Source organism: Pseudophryne corroboree, chromosome 3 (genome assembly GCF_028390025.1).
Source record: "Pseudophryne corroboree isolate aPseCor3 chromosome 3, aPseCor3.hap2, whole genome shotgun sequence".
NCBI classification, from domain to species: domain Eukaryota; kingdom Metazoa; phylum Chordata; class Amphibia; order Anura; family Myobatrachidae; genus Pseudophryne; species Pseudophryne corroboree.
Genome location: NC_086446.1, coordinates 225,163,332 through 225,190,468, shown reverse-complemented (window position 1 = coordinate 225,190,468; position 27,137 = coordinate 225,163,332). Strand labels below are relative to the sequence as shown.

General features: G+C 46.3%; 1 protein-coding gene across 5 annotated transcripts in view; it reads right to left on the bottom strand.

Annotated features, from left to right (window-relative positions):
• Window positions 1-27,137, bottom strand: part of OGDHL (oxoglutarate dehydrogenase L) — a 245,586-nt gene that overhangs the window by 93,551 nt on the left and 124,898 nt on the right. For all 5 annotated transcript variants that reach the window (XM_063958855.1, XM_063958856.1, XM_063958854.1 and 2 more), the window contains one exon: window positions 14,658-14,849. In XM_063958855.1, coding sequence (XP_063814925.1) covers window positions 14,658-14,849 — 192 coding nt within the window. The remainder of the gene's footprint in view (window positions 1-14,657; window positions 14,850-27,137) is intronic.

The following is a 27,137-nucleotide window of genomic DNA, read 5'->3' as shown; positions in this document are numbered from 1 at the left end:
AGACTTGGCTCGGTTTTAGGAGGTTCCTGACTAGCTCGGATAACTCCCTGGCTTACTCCTCCGGGAGAAACACCTTCCTTCTGGACTGTATCCAGGATCATCCCTAGGAACAGAAGACAAGTCGTCGGAACCAGCTGCGATTTTGGAATATTGAGAATCCAATCGTGCTGCCGCAACACTACCTGAGATAGTGCTACACTGACCTCCAACTGTTCCCTGGATCTTACCCTTATCAGGGAATCGTCCAAGTAAAGAATAACTAAAATTCCCTTCCTTCGAAGGAATATCATCATTTCGGTCATTACTTTAGGACTGCGCCTGATAATTTGAGAGGCGACCTGGGGTACAAACGTGGATATCCCAGCTGTTGCCGTGGCCACCAGGTCTGAAAGACCGACCCCAAATGTCCCCTTTTTTAAGGCAATACTTCCAAAAGCCGTTTGGTAGAATTGGACAACGCACTTATACTTGATGCCAGTCGGCAAATATTCCGCTGTGCATCACGCATATAGAAATGCATCTTTTAAATGCTCTATAGGCAATAATATACTGTCCTTATCTAGGATATCAATATTTCCAGTCAGGGAATCCGACCACGCCAACCCAGCACTGCACATCCAGGCTGAGGCGATTGCTGGTCGCAGTATAACACCAGTATGTGTGTAAATACATTTTAGGATACCCTCCTGCTTTTTATCAGCAGGATCCTTAAGGGCGGCCATCTCAGGAGAGGGTAGAGCCCTTGTTCTTACAAGCGTGTGAGCGCCTTATCCCCCCTAGGGGGTGTTTCCCAACGCACCCTAACCTCTGGCGGGAAAAGGTATACTGCCAATAACTTTTTAGAAATTATCAATTGTTATCGGGGGGAAACCCACGCATCATCACACACCTCATTTTATTTCTCAGATTCAGGAAAACTACAGGTAGTTTTTCCTCACCAAACATAATACCCCTTTTTGGTGGTACTCATATTATCAGAAATGTGTAAACATTTTCCCTTGCCTCAATCATGTAACGTGTGGCCCTATTGGAAATCACGGTTGTCTCTTCACCGTCGACACAGGAGTCAGTATCCGTGTCGGCGTCTGTATCTGCCATCTGAGGTAACGGGCGCTTTAGAGCCCCTGACGGCCTATGAGACGTCTGGACAGGCACAAGCTGAGTAGCCGGCTGTCTCATGTCAACCACTGTCTTTTATACAGAGCTGACACTGTCACGTAATTTTCAACAGTACATCCACTCAGGTGTCGACCCCCTAGGGGGTGACATCACTATTACAGACAATCTGCTCCGTCTCCACATCATTTTTCTCCTCATACATGTCGACACAAACGTACCGACACACAGCACACACACAGGGAATGCTCTGATAGAGGACAGGACCCCACTAGCCCTTTGGGGAGACAGAGGGAGAGTTTGCCAGCACACACCAAAGCGCTATAAACTGTATAGGGACAACCTTATAATAAGTGTCTATCCCTTATAGCTGCTTATATATATTTTTTGCCAAATAAGTGCCCCCCCTCTCTGTTGTACCCTGTTTCTGTAGTGCAGTGCAGGGGAGAGTCTGGGAGCCTTCCTACCAGCGGAGCTGTGTGGGAAAATGGCGCCGTGTGCTGAGGAGATAGGACCCGCCCCCTTCTCGGCGGGCTCTTCTCCCGCTTTTATCTGGAAAACTGTCAGGGGTTAAATACATCCATATAGCCCAGGGGCTATATGTGATGTATTTTTTGCCATAGGAGGTATTTACATTGCTGCCCAGGGCGCCCCCCCCCAGCGCCCTGCACCCTCAGTGACCGCAGTGTGAAGTGTGCTGGGAGCAATGGCGCACAGCTGCAGTGCTGTGCGCTACCTTAATGAAGACAGGAACGTCTTCTGCCGCCGATTTCTGGACCTCTTCACTCTTCAGCATCTGTAAGGGGGCCGGCGGCGCGGCTCCGGGACCCATCCAGGCTGTACCTGTGATCGTCCCTCTGGAGCTAATGTCCAGTAGCCAAGAAGCCCAATCCACTCTGCACGCAGGTGAGTTCACTTCTTCTCCCCTTAGTCCCTCGATGCAGTGAGCCTGTTGCCAGCAGGTCTCACTGAAAATAAAAAACCTATTTAAACTTTACTTCTAAGCAGCTCAGGAGAGCCACCTAGCCTGCACCCTTCTCGTTCGGGCACAAAAATCTAACTGAGGCTTGGAGGAGGGTCATAGGGGGAGGAGCCAGTGCACACCACCTGATCCTAAAGCTTTACTTTTGTGCCCTGTCTCCTGCGGAGCCGCTATTCCCCATGGTCCTTACGGAGTCCCAGCATCCACTTAGGACGTCAGAGAAATGAGCGTTAGGAGCTGGTTGGCTGGTACTTCATCTCTCTCCATGGCTTAATACATAGACCCTTTAGTGTTTAAGCTTGTATGGAAACAAATTTCATGTGACTGTAGACTGTGCAGCTCTTCTAGCTCTGCTGCCTCTGCAACATACTATAATGTGTGGTATTTCATAGGCCATTATTGTGCTAGGTTGCTCTAGAGGAGTATACTCTCCTCTCTATTATGCTACTTTACTAAGCAGAGCTCAGTAGCACTGTCCCCTCATTTTCTGCATGAAACCTCTAAAAAGGGTCTACAATGACTGAAGGTTCTCATCCCAATTAAAACGTTAAGCCTCCCGCTGATAAAACATCTAATCATTATGGGCATGTCTTCTGTGGTTGGCAATCTTGAAGGACTGTATTTTATGACTATCAATCATGAGGGTCTTAGGGGGGACATTCAGACCTGGAAGCTAATTCAGCCTGCAGCGCAGTTTGCAGAAATCAGCAAACTGCTCACGCGCAGCGGCCACATGGCATGTGCGTGGGCACACAAATTGCAGTTGCATCCCCGATGAATGCGACCGCAATGTGATTGACATTGGCGGCTGGTCATCGTCGCGGCATTGCGGGGGCGGGGTGGGTCTAACAGGGGCGTGCTGGGACCACATTCAGGGCAGCTGCGTGAGATAACATGCAGGCGTTCCGATTAAATAAAATGGTGGCAGACCGCCTGAAAGCGCAGCCAGGCTGCACTGCCAGTGGTCAACCTTAGTTTCGATGCATTCGAAATTAGATTGCGAACACATTGGAAGGCAACCTTACACATGCTGGGCGTTCCTGCCCTGTGCTGGGCGGCCCTCAGCATGTGAGGAGATGGACGCAGCTCTGGGTGTGTATGCAGCGACCTGCATCCATATCTGAATAAGGCCCTTAGTACTGTACATTGTGTGTGTGGCTTGCAACATCTGCGCAGTGAGATTTATGTAATGTAACATCAATCGCCCAGGAATGAATCCAACCTTTGGATGAGGCTGTAAAAGGTCTAGGCAATGTATGGGGGTGAGGGAAATTAAGGGGCTCCCAGACATTTTATAACAGGGCCAAGTGTCATCGGTTAAAAGCATACAATTTACTGGTTATTACTGTATATTTTAAAAACAGTGTTATATGGTTCATTATTACATTATCAATTATTTAGCTTGTTACTTTCATGTTTTGCATAAAAATAATTAAAACAAAAAATGTAGTTTACTTGTATTTTACTACTGCAAGGGTCACAAAACAAACTCTGCTACTGTTTGAATATCCTCAGGCCTCCAGAGGTCTCCTTATACCTGTTTCTGGTGCTGGCTCTTTCACTGATGCCTTGGGGGTGAATTTGCTGGGGTCCAGCTGGTGTGTGCATCTCCCTGCCACTCCTGGTCCGGACACTGAGGTGGTGGTGGTGTTGTTGCCACCTCCACCGCAGTATGCGGGGGTCTCTCTTGGTGTTTATCCTCCTCTGATGGTTGACAGTTTCCTGGGACTCATTGCTGCCTGTCGGAGTTGCTCCTGGTACCCAACAGTGCCATCCCGTTGCATTTGACCCCCTGCAAGCCGTGGCTATCTTGGATCCTATCCTCCTAATTAGTGTGCTCCCTGCTGCTGTACCAGGCTCCCCTCCCTGCTAGGTTGGGGTACCTGTGCTCCGCAGCCGACCTACCCTGGCTTAAATCCCACACGGTCCTGAAGTCTACAAGACTGACTGTTCTCCCGGCTTCCCTTATCCAGACTGACCGCTTCGACCCCTGTGGGACCCCAAGAGACGAATTCTCTGCCATGTGGCACTGTCTAGATGCACTCTCCTAACCCCAGCTCCCTTCACTGCTGTAGTTCATCTTATGTAGCTGGTCTCTGCTGCTGATGTTGTTCCTCTCAGACTGCTACTTCTCCTCTGATATGCTGGACTCTCCTGGCTTTGCTGGTTAAAAGGAACCTTGCTGCTACCACTCTTGCTGTTCTAACCTACAATTCAGTGCTACCCTTTGGACTTTTTCTTTCCTGATAGATCCTTGGTCTGGGCCTTTTTGTGGAAATATGGTACGGTGCTTGTCCCTTGTGTTGCTCCCCTTGCAGCCTGATCTCCAGTTATACATTTCTATTTTATTGCAGATACTTACCTGCCGTTGATGACTTATTTTATTGCTGATATTCATCTCCTGCTCCAGTTTCTCCTGTTTCGCCAACCCCTTTAAGCCATAATCACCTCAGGACTGAGGGTGGCAGATCGGGTGTTGGTCCTGCATGCGGATTTGGCTCTTCTGCATCAGAACATGCAACGTTCATGGGTTTGGATTGCTGGGCTTGAGAACCGTATTTCCCTCTTGCGGCCTGTAAAAGCTTTTGTCGGTGCTTGGCTGGTTCCCTTGGACTTTCAGATGAGGGCACATCGGTACCAACAAGTACGAAGATGTCTCTCTAGCAGCCAGCTTTCCTGCTCCTTATTGTCTCTTAGTCAACTATGAGTGTTTCTAAGGAGCCGTAAATGTTTCCTTGATTTTTCCCAGGGGGTTTTGGTAGTTCTTGAATGGCGGACTTCAGGCTTGGATGATCCTCCTTGATTGCCATTGGTGTACCTGAATTTTTACCCATGTCTGATACTGTTTGCATGTATTCATGTTTTTATATCAGTGTATTTATTTTTTAGATTCTGTTTGATTATTGGATTATTTTCATCTCCTGTTCTTGACTTTTCCTTTATATGTTAACATTTAAAAACATTCCAGGTCTATTCATGCTTTTGAATTCTATTTGAATGCTTCCCCACTGTCATATCCTGAAAACTACAGTTTTTATACATTAGTACTTCATTGCCGTCAGGCCTACTTTGATTGTCTAGGTTTTATATTTGGTTAGGTTATTTAGTTTATTATTTTTGTGAGTCTCTTTAGTGAACCTTAGATTCTGGGATGTATACACCATGGCCCTAAGGTACATGAGAATAGTTGCCCCATGGTTTTTTTTTGTGTTGAGGGTGGAGGGGTCAGGTCTTTTAAGGGTATGGTCATACAGGGTTAAGGGACTTGGGAGGGTGGTTATTCTTTTACTTTTTAACATACAGTAGCTTGACCATGTTTTAGATATAACAGATAGTGTGTATTAGGTTTGGTTTGTTTTCTATATATTGCTCATGTGTATGCTTGCTTTAGGAATATATGATAACGACAGGTTCATATTGGACTGGTTCGATTTGGTGTTCAGTCTCCTGTTTATTCTGAATGCTATTTTTAATTGTGAGTGCTAATTTTAAAATGGCAAAAGTAAATGCAATTGAAATGGGTTTAATAGTATGATTCAAAATGTTGATATATTCATTAGGACTAAGCCTCTTATAAGTGTTCCTGGCTGCCGCAGGGCACATTTCCTCCACCACAGCATATGGTCTTTGAGTACAAAATACAGCTTTCCTAGCAGCCACATGACATAATGTAAAATATATTAGCCAGTTTTTTGTGGGATGAAAACTATAAATAGAGCATGGTAGTAGTATATAGGCCCTTGGTTTTACAGCAGGTGCACATGAAAAAGTATTTTTGAACAACTATACCTAATGCATTCAGAATTATTCACTGGAAAAGTCAGGTAAAATATTCTCTTGGAATGGTAAGTATTATGTACCACAATGCCTTCTCTTGGAATGCACTGTATTTTAAAAGTCCACTTAACCTAAAGTACAATATAGGTAAGAGATTATATATTATTTATATATATCCTTTCAGCAATTCCATTGAAAGATATTGTAGACAGTCTCGAAGACTGCTTTTCCAGAAAATAGCAGATAATGGAACAGCAAAGCAGATGTATATATAATGTCAAACATTAGTCCTGTCGAGGTATAGAAATAAACTATATACAGTACAGTATATACTAAAAGTGAAAATATGTATGTACTGTATGCATGTTTGTTCCTCATAGGCTCCTACATGGCTTGGTGGATCTGGACCAAACTTGGTACACCTGCTCATCGTTATCCAACTTAATATATTGACAGAGTTAAACAAAACAAAAAACAAAAAAAACACCCCTTTTAGGACCACGGCGACACATATATATATATATATATATATATATATATATACATACATACATACATACATACATACATACATATATGTATATATATATATATATATATATATATATATGTATATATATATATATATATCTTATGTATAAAACTAATTGGTCTGTTTGTTTGTCTGTTCGATCATGCATGCAGACACCCCTGCACTAATTGGAATTTTAAAAAAAAACGCAAGTTGGTCCCGTTGGATCATGGCCAGAATTTAGGTGGTTTAGGGTCCCAGTCGGACCTCATGGCGGAATAGGACAGGCAGAACTGTGACCCAGGAAGCCTGTTCCTGGACTTACACTGGATGGTTTTGGTAGAAAACTACACAGATTGGGATGAAACAATGTAAGGTGGTCCAGTTGAATTCTGGCCAGGTTTTAGTGGAGTAAGGATCCCAGTCGTACCTCAAGGTGGAATTGGATCCCAGAAGACATCCTATAGGTTTGGGGTCTCAGGTAGACGTTCAGTTGGTGTACACTGCCAGAACTTTGTCCTGGGGAGCCTGTTCTGGGTCGGCCAATGGATAAATTTGGAAGAAAATTTTACAGAGTGGAAACATTGCATCCCAGTAGACATACAGATGTGTCCTTTTCCATCTTGGCCTGTGATGTGTTCACATCGCGGGTTATTTGTCACGCTATAGCGTATTGTAGTGGGAGTGCGCGTACAAATGCTCCCACAATCGTAAATGGGAAGATCCGCCCGTGGTAGCGGGGAGCGATGCTGCCACTATCACCCGACAGAGATGCTATAGCAGGGTAGCGAGTTGATAAGCATTGTATAGCCAATACCGACAATGGGGCTGTGGACTTTGTGGGAGGTTGCATCGTGGCAGCACCAGGAAACACTGCCTTCCCTTGCAACAATACATGAGAACACATCTGTAATAGGGGGTTGGGGTCGGTCAGACGTTACACAGAATGCAGAACTGTGACCTAGGCAGCCTGTTCTGGGCCTTCCACAGGATGGATTTGGAAGAAAACTTCACTGAGTGGTAACACTGCATTCCAGAAGACATAGTAGGGGATTGGGGTTCCTGGTCGGACCTCCCGTTGGTGTATGCTGACCAGAACTTTGACACAGGGAGTCTGTTCTGGGCCTTTCACTGGATGGATTTGGTTGAAAACTTTAATGAACTGGAATAACTGACACAAATTATCATAAATTCAATTACCTGAAATAACTGACTGAAATAACCATAAATCAATTCATTGAGGTGAGAATGTTCTGCACCCAAAAGCCTTGGAAAAGCAACATTGATAATAGAAGGAAAATTTTAAACCGATCTTTCAATAGAAAAGTAATAAGAAAAAAATACTGGGTGTCAGGGCTACTGGCGAAACCCCAAAAACAAAAATGATACTGGGTAGCCGGCTCATGGGTGTGTTGGAAAAGCTACTAAGCAACTAATTATTTTACAATTGCATTCAACTCATCCTCCCAATCAAGTGATGGAACACATCATAACAAACAAATGGCAAAACAAAAAACAGCCATAACTTAAACAGAAGATAGCCCAGACAAAGCAGCGCAGGGAGGGCGTGTGCAGTGCCCGTGCGCCCCCCCCCCCCACCCCCCCACACACACACCCCCATCCCCAACTCCCTGAATATAATCACAGAAATGGATGTTACAAAGATCCTGTTTTATCTTACATCCACTAGGGGACACTGTAGTACATGGGAATCTCCAAAGCAGTAATCGTGACATCGTGAGAGGGAGCGCATTGTGGCTACACAAACCACCTCATTGGATGCAAAAGTGTAAAAACAGCAGAAAATAAGAATTTACTTACCGATAATTCTATTTCTCGTAGTCCGTAGTGGATGCTGGGACTCCGTAAGGACCATGGGGAATAGCGGCTCCGCAGGAGACAGGGCACAAAAGTAAAGCTTTAGGATCAGGTGGTGTGCACTGGCTCCTCCCCCTATGACCCTCCTCCAAGCCTCAGTTAGGATACTGTGCCCGGACGAGCGTACATAATAAGGAAGGATTTTGAATCCCGGGTAAGACTCATACCAGCCACACCAATCACACCATACAACTTGTGATCTGAATCCAGTTAACAGTATGATAAAACGTAGGAGCCTCTGAAAGATGGCTCACAACAATAAACAACCCGATGTTATTGTAACAATAACTATATACAAGTATTGCAGACAATCCGCACTTGGGATGGGCGCCCAGCATCCACTACGGACTACGAGAAATAGATTTACCGGTGAGTAAATTCTTATTTTCTCTGACGTCCTAAGTGGATGCTGGGACTCCGTAAGGACCATGGGGATTATACCAAAGCTCCCAAACGGGCGGGAGAGTGCGGATGACTCTGCAGCACCGAATGAGAGAACTCCAGGTCCTCCTCAGCCAGGGTATCAAATTTGTAGAATTTAGCAAACGTGTTTGCCCCTGACCAAGTAGCTGCTCGGCAAAGTTGTAAAGCCGAGACCCCTCGGGCAGCCGCCCAAGATGAGCCCACTTTCCTTGTGGAATGGGCTTTAACAGATTTTGGCTGTGGCAGGCCTGCCACAGAGTGTGCAAGCTGAATTGTACTACAAATCCAACGAGCAATCGTCTGCTTAGAAGCAGGAGCACCCAGCTTGTTGGGTGCATACAGGATGAACAGCGAGTCAGATTTTCTGACTCCAGCCGTCCTGGAAACATATATTTTCCGGCCTTGACAACGTCTAGCAACTAGGAGTCCTCCAAGTCCCTAGTAGCCGCAGGCACCACAATAGGTTGGTTCAGGTGAAAACGCTGGAAACCACCTTAGGGAGAAACTGAGGACGAGTCCTCAATTCCGTCCTGTTCGAATGGAAAATCAGATAAGGGCTTTTACAGGATAAAGCCGCCAATTCTGACACGCGCCTGGCCCAGGCCAGAGCCAACAGCATGACCACTTTTCCTGTGAGATATTTTAACTCCATAGATTTAAGTGGGTCAAACCAATGTGACTTTCGGGACCCAAAACTACATTGAGATCCCAAGGTGCCACTGAAGGCACCAAAGGAGACTGTATATGCAGTACCCCTTTTACAAACGTCTGAACTTCAGGGACTGAAGCTAGTTCTTTTTGGAAGAAAATTGACAGAGCCGAAATTTGAACCTTAATGGACCCCAATTTCAGGCCCATAGACACTCCTGTTTGCAGGAAATGTAGGAATCGTCGAATTTCCTCCGTCGGGCCTTACTGGCCTCGCACCACGCAACATATTTTCGCCAAATGCGGTGATAATGTTTTGCGGTTACATCCTTCCTGGCTTTGATCAGGATAGGGATGACTTCATCCGGAAATGCCTTTTTCCTTCAGGATCCGGTGTTCAACCACCATGCCGTCAAACGCAGCCGCGGTAAGTCTTGGAACAGACAGGGTCCTTGCTGGAGCAGGTCCCTTCTTAGAGGTAGAGGCTACGGATCCTCCGTGAGCATCTCTTGAAGTTCCGGTTACCAAGTCCTTATTGGCCAATCCGGAGCCACGAATATAGTGCTTTCTCCTCTCCATCTTATCAATCTCAGTACCTTGGGTATGAGAGGCAGAGGAGGGAACCCATACACTGATTGGTACACCCACGGTGTTACCAGAGCCTTTACAGCTATTGACTGAGGGTCCCTTGACCTGGCGCAATACCTGTCGAGTTTTTCCCAACGGTTTATAATCATGTGAAGGACTTCTGGGTGAAGTTCCCACTCTCCCGGGTGGAGGTCGTGCTGAGGAAATCTGCTTCCCAGTTGTCCACTCCCGGAATGAATACTGCTGACAGTGCTATCACATGGTTTTCCGCCCAGCGAAGAATCCTTGCAGCTTCTGCCATTGCCCTCCTGCTTCTTGTGGCACCCTGTCTGTTTACGTGGGTGACTGCCGTAATGTTGTCCGACTGGATCAACACCGGCTGACCTTGAAGCAGAGGTCTTGCTAAGCTTAGAGCATTGTAAATGGCCCTTAGCTTCAGATATTTATGTGAAGTGATGTCTCCAGGCTTGACCATAAGCCCTGGATATTCCTTCCCTGTGTGACTGCTCCCCAGCCTCGCAGGCTGGCATCCGTGGTCACCAGGACCCAGTCCTGAATGCCGAATCTGCGGCCCTCTAGAAGAAGAGCACTCTGCAACCACCACAGGAGGGATACCCCTGTCCTTGGTGACAGGGTTATCCGCTGATGCATCTGAAGATGCGACCCGGACCATTTTTCCAGTAGGTCCCACTGGAAAGTCCTTGCGTGGAATCTGCCAAATGGGATTGCTTCGTAGGAAGCCACCATTTTTACACAGAACCCTTGTGCATTGATGCACTGAGACTTGGCTCGGTTTTAGGAGGTTCCTGACTAGCTCGGATAACTCCCTGGCTTTCTCCTCCGGGAGAAACACCTTCTTTCTGGACTGTGTCCAGGATCATCCCTAGGAACAGAAGACAAGTCGTCGGAACCAGCTGCGATTTTGGAATATTGAGAATCCAATCGTGCTGCCGCAACACTACCTGAGATAGTGCTACACTGACCTCCAACTGTTCCCTGGATCTTACCCTTATCAGGGAATCGTCCAAGTAAAGCATAACTAAAATTCCCTTCCTTCGAAGGAATATCATCATTTCGGTCCGTACTTTAGTAAAGACCCGGGGTGCCGTGCACCATCCCTACGGCAGCGTCTGAACTGATAGTGACAGTTCTGTACCATAACCTGAGGTACCCTTGGTGAGAAGGGTAAAATTTTTTGACATGAAGGTAAGCATCCTTGATGTCCCGAGACATCATGTAGTCCCCTTCTTCCAGGTTCGCAATCACTGCTCTGAGTGACTCAATCTTGAATTTGAACCTCTGTATTCCAAGATTTTAGATTTAGAATCGGTCTCACCGAGCCGTCTGGCTTCGGTACCACAATAGTGTGGAATAATACCCCGTTTCCTTTTGCAGGAGGGGTACCTTGATTATCACCTGCTGGGAATACAGCTTGTGAATGGCTTCCAAAACTGCCTCCCTGTCAGAGGGAGACGTCGGTAAAACCGACTTTTGGAAACGGCGAGGGGGAGACGTCTCGAATTCCAATTTGTACCCCTGAAATATTACCTGAAGGATCCAGGGGTCTACTTGCGAGTGAGCCCACTGCGCACTGAAATTCATTGAGAACGGGCCCCCACCGTGCCTGAGCTTGTAAAGCCCTAGCATCATACTGAGGGCTTGGCAGAGGCGGGAAAGGGTTTCTGTTCCTGGGAACTGGCTCATCTCTGTAGCCTTTTTCCTCTCCCTCTGTCACGAGCAGAAAAGAGGAACCTTTTGTCCGCTTGCCAACAAAGGACTGCGCCTGATAATACTGCGTCTTATTTTGAGAGGCGACCTGGGGTACAAACGTGGATATCCCAGCTGTTGCCGTGGCCACCAGGTCTGAAAGACCGACCCCAAATGTCCCCTTTTTTAAGGCAATACTTCCAAATGCCGTTTGGAATCCGCCTCACCTGACCACTTTACTGGTAGAATTGGACAACGCACTTATACTTGATGCCAGTCGGCAATATTCCGCTGTGCATCTCGCATATATTTTAAATGCTCTATAGGCAATAATATACTGTCCTTATCTAGGATATCAATATTTCCAGTCAGGGAATCTGACCACGCCAACCCAGCACTGCACATCCAGGCTGAGGCGATTGCTGGTCGCAGTATAACACCAGTATGTGTGTAAATACATTTTAGGATACCCTCCTGCTTTCTATCAGCAGGATCCTTAAGGGCGGCCATCTCAGGAGAGGGTAGAGCCCTTGTTCTTACAAGCGTGTGAGCGCCTTATCCCCCCTAGGGGGTGTTTCCCAACGCACCCTAACCTCTGGCGGGAAAAGGTATACTGCCAATAACTTTTTAGAAATTATCAATTGTTATCGGGGGGAAACCCACGCATCATCATTTTATTTCTCAGATTCAGGAAAACTACAGGTAGTTTTTCCTCACCAAACATAATACCCCTTTTTGGTGGTACTCATATTATCAGAAATGTGTAAACATTTTCCCTTGCCTCAATCATGTAACGTGTGGCCCTATTGGAAATCACGGTTGTCTCTTCACCGTCGACACAGGAGTCAGTATTCGTGTCGGCGTCTGTATCTGCCATCTGAGGTAATGGGCGCTTTAGAGCCCCTGACAGCCTATGAGACGTTTGGACAGGCACAAGCTGAGTAGCCGGCTGTCTCATGTCAACCTTTTATACAGAGCTGACACTGTCACGTAATTTTCAACAGTACATCCACTCAGGTGTCGACCCCCTAGGGGGTGACATCACTATTACAGACAATCTGCTTCGTCTCCACATCATTTTTCTCCTCATACATGTCGACACAAACGTACCGACACACAGCACACACACAGGGAATGCTCTGATAGAGGACAGGACCCCACTAGCCCTTTGGGGAGACAGAGGGAGAGTTTGCCAGCACACACCAAAGCGCTATAAACTGTATAGGGACAACCTTATAATAAGTGTCTATCCCTTATAGCTGCTTATATATATTTTTAGCCAAATAAGTGCCCCCCCTCTCTGTTGTACCCTGTTTCTGTAGTGCAGTGCAGGGGAGAGTCTGGGAGCCTTCCTACCAGCGGAGCTGTGTGGGAAAATGGCGCAGTGTGCTGAGGAGATAGGCCCCGCCTCCTTCTCGGCGGGCTCTTCTCCCGCTTTTATCTGGAAAACTGGCAGGGGTTAAATACATCCATATAGCCCAGGGGCTATATGTGATGTATTTTTTGCCATAGGAGGTATTTACATTGCTGCCCAGGGCGCCCCCCCCCAGCGCCCTGCACCCTCAGTGACCGCAGTGTGAAGTGTGCTGGGAGCAATGGCGCACAGCTGCAGTGCTGTGCGCTACCTTAATGAAGACAGGAACGTCTTCTGCCGACGATTTCTGGACCTCTTCACTCTTCAGCATCTGTAAGGGGGCCGGCGGCGCGGCTCCGGGACCCATCCAGGCTGTACCTGTGATCGTCCCTCTGGAGCTAATGTCCAGTAGCCAAGAAGCCCAATCCACTCTGCACGCAGGTGAGTTCGCTTCTTCTCCCCTTAGTCCCTCGATGCAGTGAGCCTGTTGCCAGCAGATCTCACTGAAAATAAAAAACCTATTTAAACTTTACTTCTAAGCAGCTCAGGAGAGCCACCTAGCCTGCACCCTTCTCGTTCGGGCACAAAAATCTAACTGAGGCTTGGAGGAGGGTCATAGGGGGAGGAGCCAGTGCACACCACCTGATCCTAAAGCTTTACTTTTGTGCCCTGTCTCCTGCGGAGCCGCTATTCCCCATGGTCCTTACGGAGTCCCAGCATCCACTTAGGACGTCAGAGAAATTTACAAAACTTATACAAAACTGTGTATGGAGGCCCAGGTGTCAACCCGACGCAGCTAAGCAGCAGAGTCCCCATGCCTGCGTAGCTCAAGAGGCGTCCAGTGGAATAAGCCTAAACCTTGAAAGCTAGTTGTTGGTTATGGGTAATGTAAGCTGTTGTTGGTTATGGGCAACCCCGCTTGAGGAAATCACAGGTTTTCTATTTTGCGTAACACTGAAGTCCAGGAAACGTAAATCCGAAGGGCCCAACACCATATCCAAAGAATGACCAGAAGAACCTCATCTGAAAAGAACCAGACCTCTTCCTGGTCATCATGAAAAACCAGATAGGAAGAGCAACAGGACAGGGCACTTAGTTTAGAAACTTTTCTGGCAAAAATAATTGCTAGGAGAAATCCCTTCTTCTAAGTAAAGTATTTAAATTCCCCAGAGTCTAGAAGTTCTTACAAAGCTAAAAAAAACTGTAAGACAGATTCAAGCCCCACAGAGTCATGGGAGGAAGAATTGGGAGTTGTAGACCGAGGACCCCCTGCAAAAACTCTGCAATTAAGGAAGCTATCCAAACCAGCACTGGAAAAAGATGGATAATGCCGAAACCTGTACCGTCATGGATTCCAGGAGCAGATCTGCATCCAGACCTGCTGGTAAAAAAAAAAGACGACACGAGACACGAAAGGAAGAAGGAGGGAATGAATCTCACTCACACCAAGCCCAATATGGCCACCAGAAGAGTGGAGGGGGAGGGGCCAAGTTCAAATCGACTAAGATTTAAAGTGGCAGGTTCCACACACTAACATCTATACCCCAGTGTGTTCCAGTGTGCCCCCCCCTCCCCCAGTGGATAAAGCAGTAAATACAGTTAAAGCCACATGTCAGAATAAGTTTGACCTGTTTGTTTAAATCTGTAGACTTGTATACAGTATTAGAACATACCTGATATGCCCTGATTAACGACTGCACTGCAAGGTGGTCCTCCACCAGCTTCTCAGCTTTAGCCGGCGCCATAGCAAGACCTTGGCTTCGAAACAGCGTTACTTTGTTTTGTCTTTCAGCTATGTTAGGTAGCTGATGTGCTTCTCCAGGAGGGGACTCAGCATCAGCATTACGGAAGAAAGCATCCCAAGACTATATAAAAAAAAAAAAGGAGAAAAATATTAATGCTAGTGTAAGATCCTAAACCAGCGGCTCAGTGTACTTGGAAAAGTGGATTCATTAGCATTATAATGTTACATATATATTGTGTACATTATTTTCAGATGTTTCTTTGAATTAACAAAGTATTTCAACCAAATTACCATTTCTTGTAAATGTTAAGGGGCTACTAAAATAAGATTTTACTTACCGATAAATCTATTTCTCGGAGTCCGTAGTGGATGCTGGGGTTCCTGAAAGGACCATGGGGAATAGCGGCTCCGCAGGAGACAGGGCACAAAAAGTAAAGCTTTTTCCGATCAGGTGGTGTGCACTGGCTCCTCCCCCTATGACCCTCCTCCAGACTCCAGTTAGGTACTGTGCCCGGACGAGCGTACACAATAAGGGAGGATTTTGAATCCCGGGTAAGACTCATACCAGCCACACCAATCACACCGTACAACTTGTGATCTAAACCCAGTTAACAGTATGATAACAGCGGAGCCTCTGAAAGATGGCTTCCTTCAACAATAACCCGAATTAGTTAACAATAACTATGTACAATTTATGCAGATAATCCGCACTTGGGATGGGCGCCCAGCATCCACTACGGACTCCGAGAAATAGATTTATCGGTAAGTAAAATCTTATTTTCTCTATCGTCCTAGTGGATGCTGGGGTTCCTGAAAGGACCATGGGGATTATACCAAAGCTCCCAAACGGGCGGGAGAGTGCGGATGACTCTGCAGCACCGAATGAGAGAACTCCAGGTCCTCCTTAGCCAGAGTATCAAATTTGTAAAATTTTACAAACGTGTTCTCCCCTGACCACGTAGCTGCTCGGCAAAGTTGTAATGCCGAGACCCCTCGGGCAGCCGCCCAAGATGAGCCCACCTTCCTTGTGGAGTGGGCCTTTACAGATTTAGGCTGTGGCAGGCCTGCCACAGAATGTGCAAGTTGGATTGTGCTACAGATCCAACGAGCAATCGTCTGCTTAGACGCAGGAGCACCCATCTTGTTGGGTGCATACAATATAAACAACGAGTCAAATTTTCTGACTCCAGCTGTTCTTGCAATATATATTTTTAATGCTCTGACAACGTCCAGTAACTTGGAGTCCTCCAAGTCACTTGTAGCCGCAGGCACTACAATAGGCTGGTTCAGATGAAATGCTGACACCACCTTAGGGAGAAAATGCGGACGAGTCCGCAGTTCTGCCCTGTCCGAATGGAAAATCAGATATGGGCTTTTGTAAGATAAAGCTGCCAATTCTGACACTCTCCTGGCAGAAGCCAGGGCTAGAAGCATGGTCACTTTCCAAGTGAGATATTTCAAATCCACCTTATTTAGTGGTTCAAACCAATGAGATTTTAGAAAATCCAAAACTACATTGAGATCCCACGGTGCCACTGGAGGCACCACAGGGGGCTGTATATGCAGCACTCCCTTAACAAAAGTCTGGACTTCAGGGACTGAAGCCAATTCTTTTTGAAAGAAAATCGACAGGGCCGAAATTTGAACCTTAATAGATCCCAATTTGAGACCCATAGACAATCCTGATTGCAGGAAATGTAGGAATCGACCCAGTTGAAATTCCTCCGTCGGAGCACTCCGATCTTCGCACCACGCAACATATTTTCGCCAAATTCGGTGATAATGTTGCACGGTTACTTCTTTCCTTGCTTTAATCAAAGTAGGAATGACTTCTTCCGGCATGCCTTTTTCCATTAGGATCCGGCGTTCAACCGCCATGCCGTCAAACGCAGCCGCGGTAAGTCTTGAAACAGACAGGGACCCTGCTGAAGCAAGTCCCTCCTTAGAGGTAGAGGCCACGGATCTTCCGTGATCATCTCTTGAAGTTCCGGGTACCAAGTCCTTCTTGGCCAATCCGGAACCACTAGTATCGTTCTTACGCCTCTTTGCCGTATAATTCTCAATACTTTTGGTATGAGAGGCAGAGGAGGAAACACATACACCGACTGGTACACCCAAGGCGTTACCAGCGCGTCCACAGCTATTGCCTGCGGATCTCTTGACCTGGCGCAATACCTGTCCAGTTTTTTGTTGAGGCGAGACGCCATCATGTCCACCATTGGTCTTTCCCAACGGGTTACCAGCATGTGGAAGACTTCTGGATGAAGTCCCCACTCTCCCGGGTGAAGATCGTGTCTGCTGAGGAAGTCTGCTTCCCAGTTGTCCACTCCCGGGATGAACACTGCTGACAGTGCTATCACATGATTCTCTGCCCAGCGAAGAATCCTTGCAGCTTCTGCCATTGCACTCCTGCTTCTTGTGCCGCCCTGTCTGTTCACATGGGCGACTGCCGTGATGTTGTCCGACTGGATCAACACCGGTTTTCCCTGAAGCAGAGGTTCTGCCTGGCTTAGAGCATTGTATATTGCTCTTAGTTCCAGAATGTTTATGTGAAGAGACGTTTCCAGGCTTGTCCATACTCCCTGGAAGTTTCTTCCTTGTGTGACTGCTCCCCAGCCTCTCAGGCTGGCGTCCGTGGTCACCAGGATCCAATCCTGTATGCCGAATCTGCGGCCCTCCAATAGATGAGGACTCTGCAACCACCACAGAAGAGACACCCTTGTCCTTGGAGACAGGGTTATCCGTAGGTGCATCTGAAGATGCGACCCTGACCATTTGTCCAACAGATCCCTTTGGAAAATTCTTGCGTGGAATCTGCCAAATGGAATTGCTTCGTAAGAAGCCACCATTTTTCCCAGGACTCTTGTGCATTGATGTACAGACACCTTTCCTGGTTTTAGGAGGTTCCTGACAAGCTCGGATAACTCCTTGGCTTTTTCCTCCGGGAGAAAAACCTTTTTCTGAACCGTGTCCAGAATCATCCCTAGGAACAGCAGACGAGTTGTCGGTATTAACTGGGATTTTGGAATATTCAGAATCCACCCGTGCTGTTTTAGCACTTCTTGAGACAGTGCTAATCCCATCTCTAGCTGTTCTCTGGACCTCGCCCTTATTAGGAGATCGTCCAAGTATGGGATAATTAATACGCCTTTTCTTCGAAGAAGAATCATCATCTCGGCCATTACCTTTGTAAAGATCCGAGGTGCCGTGGACAATCCGAACGGCAGCGTCTGAAACTGATAGTGACAGTTTTGTACAACGAACCTGAGGTACCCCTGGTGTGAGGGGTAAATTGGAACGTGGAGATACGCATCCTTGATGTCCAAGGATACCATAAAGTCCCCCTCTTCCAGGTTCGCTATCACTGCTCTGAGTGACTCCATTTTGAACTTGAACTTCTTTATGTACAGGTTCAAGGACTTCAGATTTAGAATAGGCCTTACCGAGCCATCCGGCTTCGGTACCACAAAAAGAGTGGAATAATACCCCTTCCCTTGTTGTAGAAGAGGTACCTTGACTATCACCTGCTGAGAGTACAGCTTGTGAATGGCTTCCAAAACCGTCTCCCTTTCGGAGGGGGACGTTGGTAACGCAGACTTCAGGAAACGGCGAGGTGGATCTGTCTCTAATTCCAACCTGTACCCTTGAGATATTATCTGCAGGATCCAGGGATCTACCTGCGAGTGAGCCCACTGCGCGCTGTAATTTTTGAGACGACCGCCCACCGTCCCCGAGTCCGCTTGAGAAGCCCCAGCGTCATGCTGAGGCTTTTGTAGAAGCCGGGGAGGGCTTCTGTTCCTGGGAAGGAGCTGCGTGTTGCTGTCTCTTCCCTCGACCTTTGCCTCGTGGCAGATATGAATAGCCCTTTGCTCTCTTATTTTTAAAGGAACGAAAGGGCTGCGGTTGAAAAGTCGGTGCCTTTTTCTGTTGGGGAGTGACTTGAGGTAGAAAAGTGGATTTCCCAGCTGTAGCCGTGGCCACCAAATCTGATAGACCGACTCCAAATAACTCCTCCCCTTTATACGGCAAAACTTCCATATGCCGTTTTGAATCCGCATCGCCTGTCCACTGTCGCGTCCATAAAGCTCTTCTGGCCGAAATGGACATAGCACTTACCCGTGATGCCAGTGTGCAGATATCCCTCTGTGCATCACGCATATAAAGAAATGCATCCTTTATTTGTTCTAACGACAGTAAAATATTGTCCCTGTCCAGGGTATCAATATTTTCAATTTTACCCTGTTTCTGTAGTGCAGTGCAGGGGAGAGACTTGGGAGCCGTCCTGACCAGCGGAGCTGTGAGAGGAAATGGCGCCGTGTGCTGAGGAGATAGGCCCCGCCCCTTTTCTGGCGGGCTCATCTCCCGCTATTTAGAAACATTAGGCAGGGGTTAAATATCTCCATATAGCCTCTAGGGCTATATGTGAGGTATTTTTAGCCATTATAGGTAATCATTTGCCTCCCAGGGCGCCCCCCTCCCAGCGCCCTGCACCCTCAGTGACTGCCGTGTGAAGTGTGCTGAGAGGAAAATGGCGCACAGCTGCAGTGCTGTGCGCTACCTTTTGAAGACTGCAGGAGTCTTCAGCCGCCGATTCTGGACCTCTTCTGATTTCAGCATCTGCAAGGGGGCCGGCGGCGTGGCTCCGGTGACCATCCAGGCTGTACCTGTGATCGTCCCTCTGGAGCTTGATGTCCAGTAGCCAAGAAGCCAATCCATCCTGCACGCAGGTGAGCTGACTCCTTCTCCCCTCAGTCCCTCGCTGCAGTGATCCTGTTGCCAGCAGGCATCACTGTAAAATAAAAAACCTAGCTAAACTTTTTCTAAGCAGCTCTTTAGGAGAGCCACCTAGATTGCACCCTTCTCGGCCGGGCACAAAAATCTAACTGGAGTCTGGAGGAGGGTCATAGGGGGAGGAGCCAGTGCACACCACCTGATCGGAAAAAGCTTTACTTTTTGTGCCCTGTCTCCTGCGGAGCCGCTATTCCCCATGGTCCTTTCAGGAACCCCAGCATCCACTAGGACGATAGAGAAAATGTGTTTTAATGCTGACTTTTATCAGGAAGCTATAAAGTTTGTTGTAAAACTGTCCATTATAAAAATTATCCAAGGGAAAAAAATGCAAGAGCATTACTGGAGACATCTCAAAGTCAGGTCATAAAGGACTTAAATGTAATATTGTATCTGGAACTGCAATCCATTAAGATAATTAAAAGGGTTATGCACCTATACAATAGACTTGAGGAGATTTAAAGCAAAAATTGTCATTTGCAGTACTCAATTTTTTCAAGCTGGACATTTGCATTTTCATATCTATATAAATAATACAGTTCTGTAATGAAGCAATTTCATCTGACTAGATGATTTAGCCAAGACAAATTGTCATATTTGAACAATGTAAAAACAAAGAATCAATGAAATACCTCTACTCTACACTATGTGGTATATGTGATAGGGTCTGATTTTGCCTGAGGTGCGGGATGCCGGCCGATATCGGACATTTTTTTAAAAGTAGCAATCATTTACAAGGCAAAACTATGCCTCGTAAAGGGATGTAGTCAGGAGACCGCCGGTCACAATACCGACCCTGCCATCCCGCAGGTTCGGCATGCCGACTAGCAGGGACTATTCCCACTAGTGGGTGTCCACGACACCCATAGAGTGAGAATAGAACCTGTGGCGAGCGCAGCTCGCCACCGAGCCCGCAAGGGGCTTCTTTGCGCTCATCCCCCTGCCGGCATTCTGTGGCCGGGATCCCGGCGTCGGGATTCTGACCGCCAGGATCCTGCCAGCCACCGGTACAGCATACCCAACCCCTTGTAAATTATTGGCTCTTTCAAAAAATAAAACGTCCGAGATCGGCCGGTATCCCGCACCTCCGGCAAACTCAGTTGCTATTACATACAGTATGCCCCTAGATATACTTTACAATGCAACCATTTAAATTTTGTGAAAGAATGTTATTGTTGCTGAACTCATAATACCCATTCAGTCCTATTGTTACCAAGGGCAATCACACAACTTAATGGGGTTTTTCATGTTAACAAAAAAAATGTAAATAAATAATTAATAATTTAACGTAAGGGTCACAGTAAGATCTATTTATTTATTGGTGGACTGATGGTGGTGATGTTTGATAGTATGCACTACTGTATTTAATTCAATTTAATAGTCTGGTTACAGAGTGGTTTATTTATTTAAGGCTGGGCACGTCTTTCAATTCCAGTTTGTAACCTTGGGACACAATTTCCATCGCCCAAGGATCCACATCCGACTGAACCCAGACGTGGCTGAAGAGTCAAAGACGTGCCCCCACCGTAGCGGACTCCCTCCGTGGAGCCCCAGCGTCATGCGGTGGATTTAGTAGAAGCCGGGGAGGACTTCTGTTCCTGGGAACTGGCCGTAGCAGGCATTCTTTTTCCCTCTACCCTTACCTCTGGCGAGGAAGGAAAAGCCCCGACCTCTTCTGGACTTATGCGACCGAGAGGACTGCATCTGATACTGCAGCGTTTTCTTTTGCTGTGGGGGGAACATAAGGCAAAAAAGGTACATTTACCCGTGGTAGCTGTTGAAACCAGGTCCGCGAGACCTTCCCCAATTAAAAGCTCACCCTTGTAAGGCAAAATTTCCATATGACTCTTTGAGTCGGCATCACCCGTCCATTGGCGGGTCTACAGTATATATAAGACTGCGTCTTTGATGTGACCTAAGGTCAATAAACTGGTATCCCTATCTAGGGTATCAATTTCAGCTGACAAGGTATCTGTCCAAGCTGCTACCGCGCTACAAACCCAAGCCGATGTTATTGCCGGTCTGAGCAAAACCTCCGTATGTGTATAAATTGATTTTAAAGTAGTTTCATGCCTGCGATCCACAGGACCGTTTAGTGTCACCGTGTCCGGGGACGGTAGGGCCACCTTTTTGGATAAGCGTGTTAAGGCCTTGTCGACCGTGGGTGATGATTCCCACCGTAACCTGTCCTTTGAGGGGAAAGGATACGCCATAATAATTCTTTTGGGAATCTGCAGTTTTTTGTCTGGAGTTTCCCAAGCTTTTTCAAATAATGCGTTCAGCTCATAAGATGGGGGAAACGCTACCTCAGGTTTCTTTACCTTAAACCTGTGTACCCTCGTGTCAGGGACAGCGGGGTTATCTGTGATATGCAAAACATCTTTTATTTACAATAATCAAAAATGTAATACTTTTTGCCACCCTTGGGTGTAACCTTGCATTATCATAGTCGACACTGGAGTCAGAATCCGTGTCGGTATCAGTGTCTACTATTTGGGACAGGGGATGTTTTTGAGACCCTGAAGGGCCCTGTGACAAAGTCAAATCCTTGGACTCTGCGTTGTCCAATCTCTTATGTAATAAATTTACATTTGCATTTAAAACATTCCACATGTCCAACCAATCAGGTGTCGACGTTGTCGACGGAGACACCACAATCAACTGCTCCACCTCCTCCTTAGATGAGCCTTCCGCTTCAGACATGCCGACACACACGTACCGACACAACGCCACACACACACAGGGATATTTATATGTAGACAGATCCCCAATAAGGCCCTTTGGAGAGACAGAGAGAGAGTATGCCAGCACACACCCAGCGCCACTGACACCGGAAATAGAATTCCCAGATAAAACAGCGCTTTTATATAAATATATATATATAATCACATTATATACATTCACTGCTGCTAATAAGTGCCCCCCCCCCCCCCCTCTGTTTTGCCCTGTGTCTTCAGCAGGGGAGAGTCCGGGGAGCCAGCTCCATGCTGTGGAGAAAATTATGCTTTCCGTGCTGAGGGATCAAGCTCCGCCCCCTCACTGGCGGGCTTCGGTCCCGCTCATTTTTACAATACTGGCGGGGGGTTATGATATATAGTGCCTCTGTAGCCTATATATGTATGTTTGCCAGCCCTAGAGGTTTATTGCTGCCCAGGGTGCCCCCCCTGCGCCCTGCACCCATCAGTGCCTTGTGTGTTGTGTGTGGGAGCAATGGCGCGCAGCGTTACCGCTGCGCGCTTACCTCAGTGAAGATCTGAAGTCTTCTGCCGCCTTGAAGTCTTCTTTTCTTCTTATACTCACCCGGCTTCTATCTTCCGGCTCTGCGAGGAGGACGGCGGCGCGGCTCTGGGACGAACGGCAGGGTGAGACCTGCGTTTCGACTCCCTCTGGAGCTAATGGTGTCCAGTAGCCTAAGAAGCAGAGCCTATCACTTAAGTAGGTCTGCTTCTCTCTCCTCAGTCCCACGATGCAGGGAGCCTGTTGCCAGCAGTGCTCCCTGAAAATAAAAAACCTAACAAAATTATTTTTCAGAGAAACTCAGGAGAGCTCCCCTGTAATTCACAAGATCTAACTGAGGTCTGGAGGAGGGTCATAGAGGGAGGAGCCAGTGCACACCCATACTAAAAGTTCTTTGTAGTGCCCATGTCTCCTGCGGAGCCCGTCTATACCCCATGGTCCTCACGGAGTCCCCAGCATCCCCTAGGACGTAAGAGAAAAGGCCAACATCTGTAGTCTGTAGTCATGCACAACCTCTGATGGGAGCCCCAGAAAAATATTTTTCTTTACCATTTTTTTTCTGCACCAAAGACAGAAGAGAGTGGTCGGAATTACTCATTGGGGCGTGGCTCGACAGAGACATGCCTATGGCAGGCAGCCTGGCAACCAATCAAATTAGCTGCCATTTATCTGCCTTGGGGGAGCTCTCAGTCTTTATAACATAATCATTATGTATCGAGGTTGTCACCAAGCGCTTTCCCACTCACTGCTCTACTCCGACAGACAGACTAAGCCACAGCTTCTAGCCCAGGTAAGTAGATTTTTTTATGGATCTCAACATGTATTAAAGTTATGAAACGCTGCATTATTAAAAAAAAAAAGGCCAAAATGTTCAACGTGAATTTAGCATTGGTTTCTATTTGAATAAAAGTAAAGAAATTACAGAGTTAAGTAATTGCCTGCTTACTACAAATGTCTGTTTTCTGTGGCATTTGAGAGAATTTTGAAGAATTTATTTTTATTCCCATAGTCAGAGCCAGATTGGGACTTTAAAGCGTACTTTTGTATGGGAAGCACATAATCCCACATTTCTATACAGGTCTAAAGCAAATAGAAACAAAACAAACATCCCTAAATATGATGTTACAGGTAACTATTCTCTAAGAGCCTCAAGACTGCATCTGATGGCCCCACTACGAACAGTACAGTAATGGAAGCCAAATGGAGAGAGTACAGTGGCAGCGCAGGACGATGTGTTGCTATAAGGGTGATGATGTCGCTGTAAAGGTGAGCAAACGTGTTGCTACGGGGGGGAAAGGGGAATATCATGCTACATGGGATGGCCAGACTCCCGGTTGCGGCACATATTTTTTCGCTGCATTGCATTGCATTGCACACACTTCTGTCTCCATAGGGACCTTTTTTAAGCAAGAAAAGATTAATTGTGGACCTTCCACGAGTAAGATCTGCCAATGCGACGCCTGGACTAGAAAAGGTTGTGCACCGCTGATCTACAGTGATTTCCCCTTAAATGCTGGCCATGTCCACTCTCATGGCATGACATGCAAATAGTCATCTAGAAATAATGCGTTTGTCCTTATAGGGTTTCAAAAGGATCACTGCATAAAAAGAAAAATAAATCCTTCATAAACTGTATTGTAAGCCAAAAGAAATGCAAGCAGAGGTTCTACAACATAATTCAACTTTCTGTCCTAAACCTTTATGGACCAGTGTAGATTCTAAAAAGGTCCTAAAAACGTGTAGTTCTGGGCATTCGATATTCAATGACTGGGAGGAATATGGGGGGTAATTCCAAGTTGATCGCAGCAGGAAATTTTTTAGCAGTTGGCCAAAACCATGTGCACTGCAGGGGGGACAGATATAACATGTGCAGAGAGAGTTAGATTTGGGTGGGTTATTTTGTTTCTGTGCAGGGTAAATACTGGCTGCTTTATTTTTACACTGCAATTTAGATTGCAGATTGAACTCACCACACCCAAATCTCTCTCTCTCTCTGCACATGTTATATCTGTCCCCCCTGCAGTGCTCATGGTTTTGCCCAACTGCTAAAAAATATCCTGCTGCGATCAACTTGGAATTACCCCCATGGAATGTAAAAGCCCATAAGGATGAAAAGATTAAGGAGGGTATTCAATTAGTGCAGTTTTTTCGGCTTGTCGAAAAAACTGCAGTTTCCGGCAATTTGCAGGTCGAATTCACATTCGACCTATTCAAAGGCCAGCCCGATTTTTCAACTTGTCAAAAAATACCTCCAGGCGATAAGAACGTGGATCTGGCAAATTCGCAGCCGATCTACATGTTTTGTCGAAATTGCGGGCATTTTCAAAAAAAATTGGGTCGTTCTCGCCCATGCCGATTCGACAACATTTTTTATTTTTTTAAATAAAAAACGGAGCAAAAAACCTGTCGAAAACGCCCACGACTGAATAGCTGCTTTTCCGACTTTCGGAAAACTCAGCACTTACTGAATATCCCCTACTGCTCTTCACAGTTATAAAACAATCAGGCAGGCTGCCGGATGTGAAGTTACGGAAGGACAACGGCTATAGTAAGAAAAGCTGCTGGAAACACATAGCTTGTTTAACAGAAGAAGTTAATTAAATTATTATACTAAGGAAATATTGTTATTATCTGCAGCCCAGGTCGAGCAATGGAAACTTTATCAACAATATTTGGTCAGGTAAAGGTCAATAAAAAAAAAACCTATAGAGGTTAGGGGTGGTATTCAGTATGCTGGCTGTTGGGATCCCGGCGCTCAGTATACTGGCTCCGGAATCCCGACACCCAGCATATCGACAATTATTCTCCCTCTTGGGGGTCCTCGACCCCCCTGGAGTGAAAATAAATAGTGTGGCAAGCGCAGCGAGCCTGCAAGAGGCTCATTTGCACTCGCCCAGCTGTCGGTATGCCGATGGTCGGGATCCCGGCGCCGGTATGCTGGCTGCCGGCATAACCCAAAGGTTAGCTATCTTAACATTTTAAAACTAGAAATCAGAGAAAAAAAATGAGTTCTAAAGGCTGTCTCCCTGAGTTCTGCAACCAGCAGAAGGAAATGAAGAAAGTTTTGAACTGATTTTAGCAGGTAAACCTGGGTTCCACCATGAGCTGTTTTATGGTAACATTTGTAGCATGTCCCTAAGATGCCATTATGTGGAATAGGATGTTGCAGGACTAGTATATTATGCCACATAGAGAAAAACTAAGGGACACATTAGTATTAAAAATATAATTTTCTTTTTGCACATCCATGGTACACTTATGTTAATCATGCCCATAAGAACCCTCCTCTGCACCCATCTCACTCATTCTTTAATGACATGTCTCTGTCCCTTGCCTTACAATGCATTCTCTCTCCTCAGCACTTCCCTAATTATCAAACTCATTTTCTCTGTTCTCCCACCTGTTTCACTAATGAGTTCTCCCCTCCCACCTGTTCCCAAGCAACCAATGATCTGCCCCTCACTAATCAAATACTGTATCTCATTTACAGCAGTTCTAAAAGCACGACCTCTACATTTAGGCATTTTTTATTTCACTAGTAAATAGGTTGATGTACATAGAAAACACTGACTTTTTAATTTTTACCAATTTTTGTTTCATTTATATCTACCATTAACACAGACTTTTTGAGAACTTTATTAAAAGCGGAACTAAGTACTAAAACTTTATTGCTTCCTAATTTTTTGTGCTGTCATGCACAGCTTCAAATCTGGATGGCGCAATGGGAAATCTGTGGCAAGGCTCTCACAAGTCACTCGCCATGGAGGCCACACAATTTCTATACAGAACCATTGTACCTTCACGCAAATAGAATTTTCCTCTTTCATCGTCTGCTGTAGTTCACCTTTAGTTAGAGAACTTTGCTACTTTTTATCACCAGTAATCGGCCTCAAATCCTTTCCACCCAATCCCTGATGCCCTGCTGATTGCCAGTAACACCCTTTATGTAATTCATCTATTGTAGGTATACTTCAGTCACCTGTATTGGTGGCCTGCACAATAATTACAGAAAATTTCATACATTTGACTCTGTTTTTCATGCCATCAAGTCACTTTTAATTGAGAACGGCAACCTCAAACATAAACCACAAACGTCAAATGCAGTAGTATGAATAATACTTATATGTGGCTGTGGGCATTTGATGGTGGCACACCAGAAAGGACCTACACCTATATAACTGAAAGGAACTGTGAACTAAGAAAGCTCAGGACTCCTGGTCATTTTACAATATCTTGTATTCTGTACATCTGAAAGAAGTCTAGTAAAGAACTGAGAGAAGTCATTTAAGCAAAGCTCGATGTGCAACTATAGGCCAGTACTCACCAGCCCATGCGAACCGCCAATCTAGCACCAGCGATAGCGATGCTCGGGGCTGCACATCGC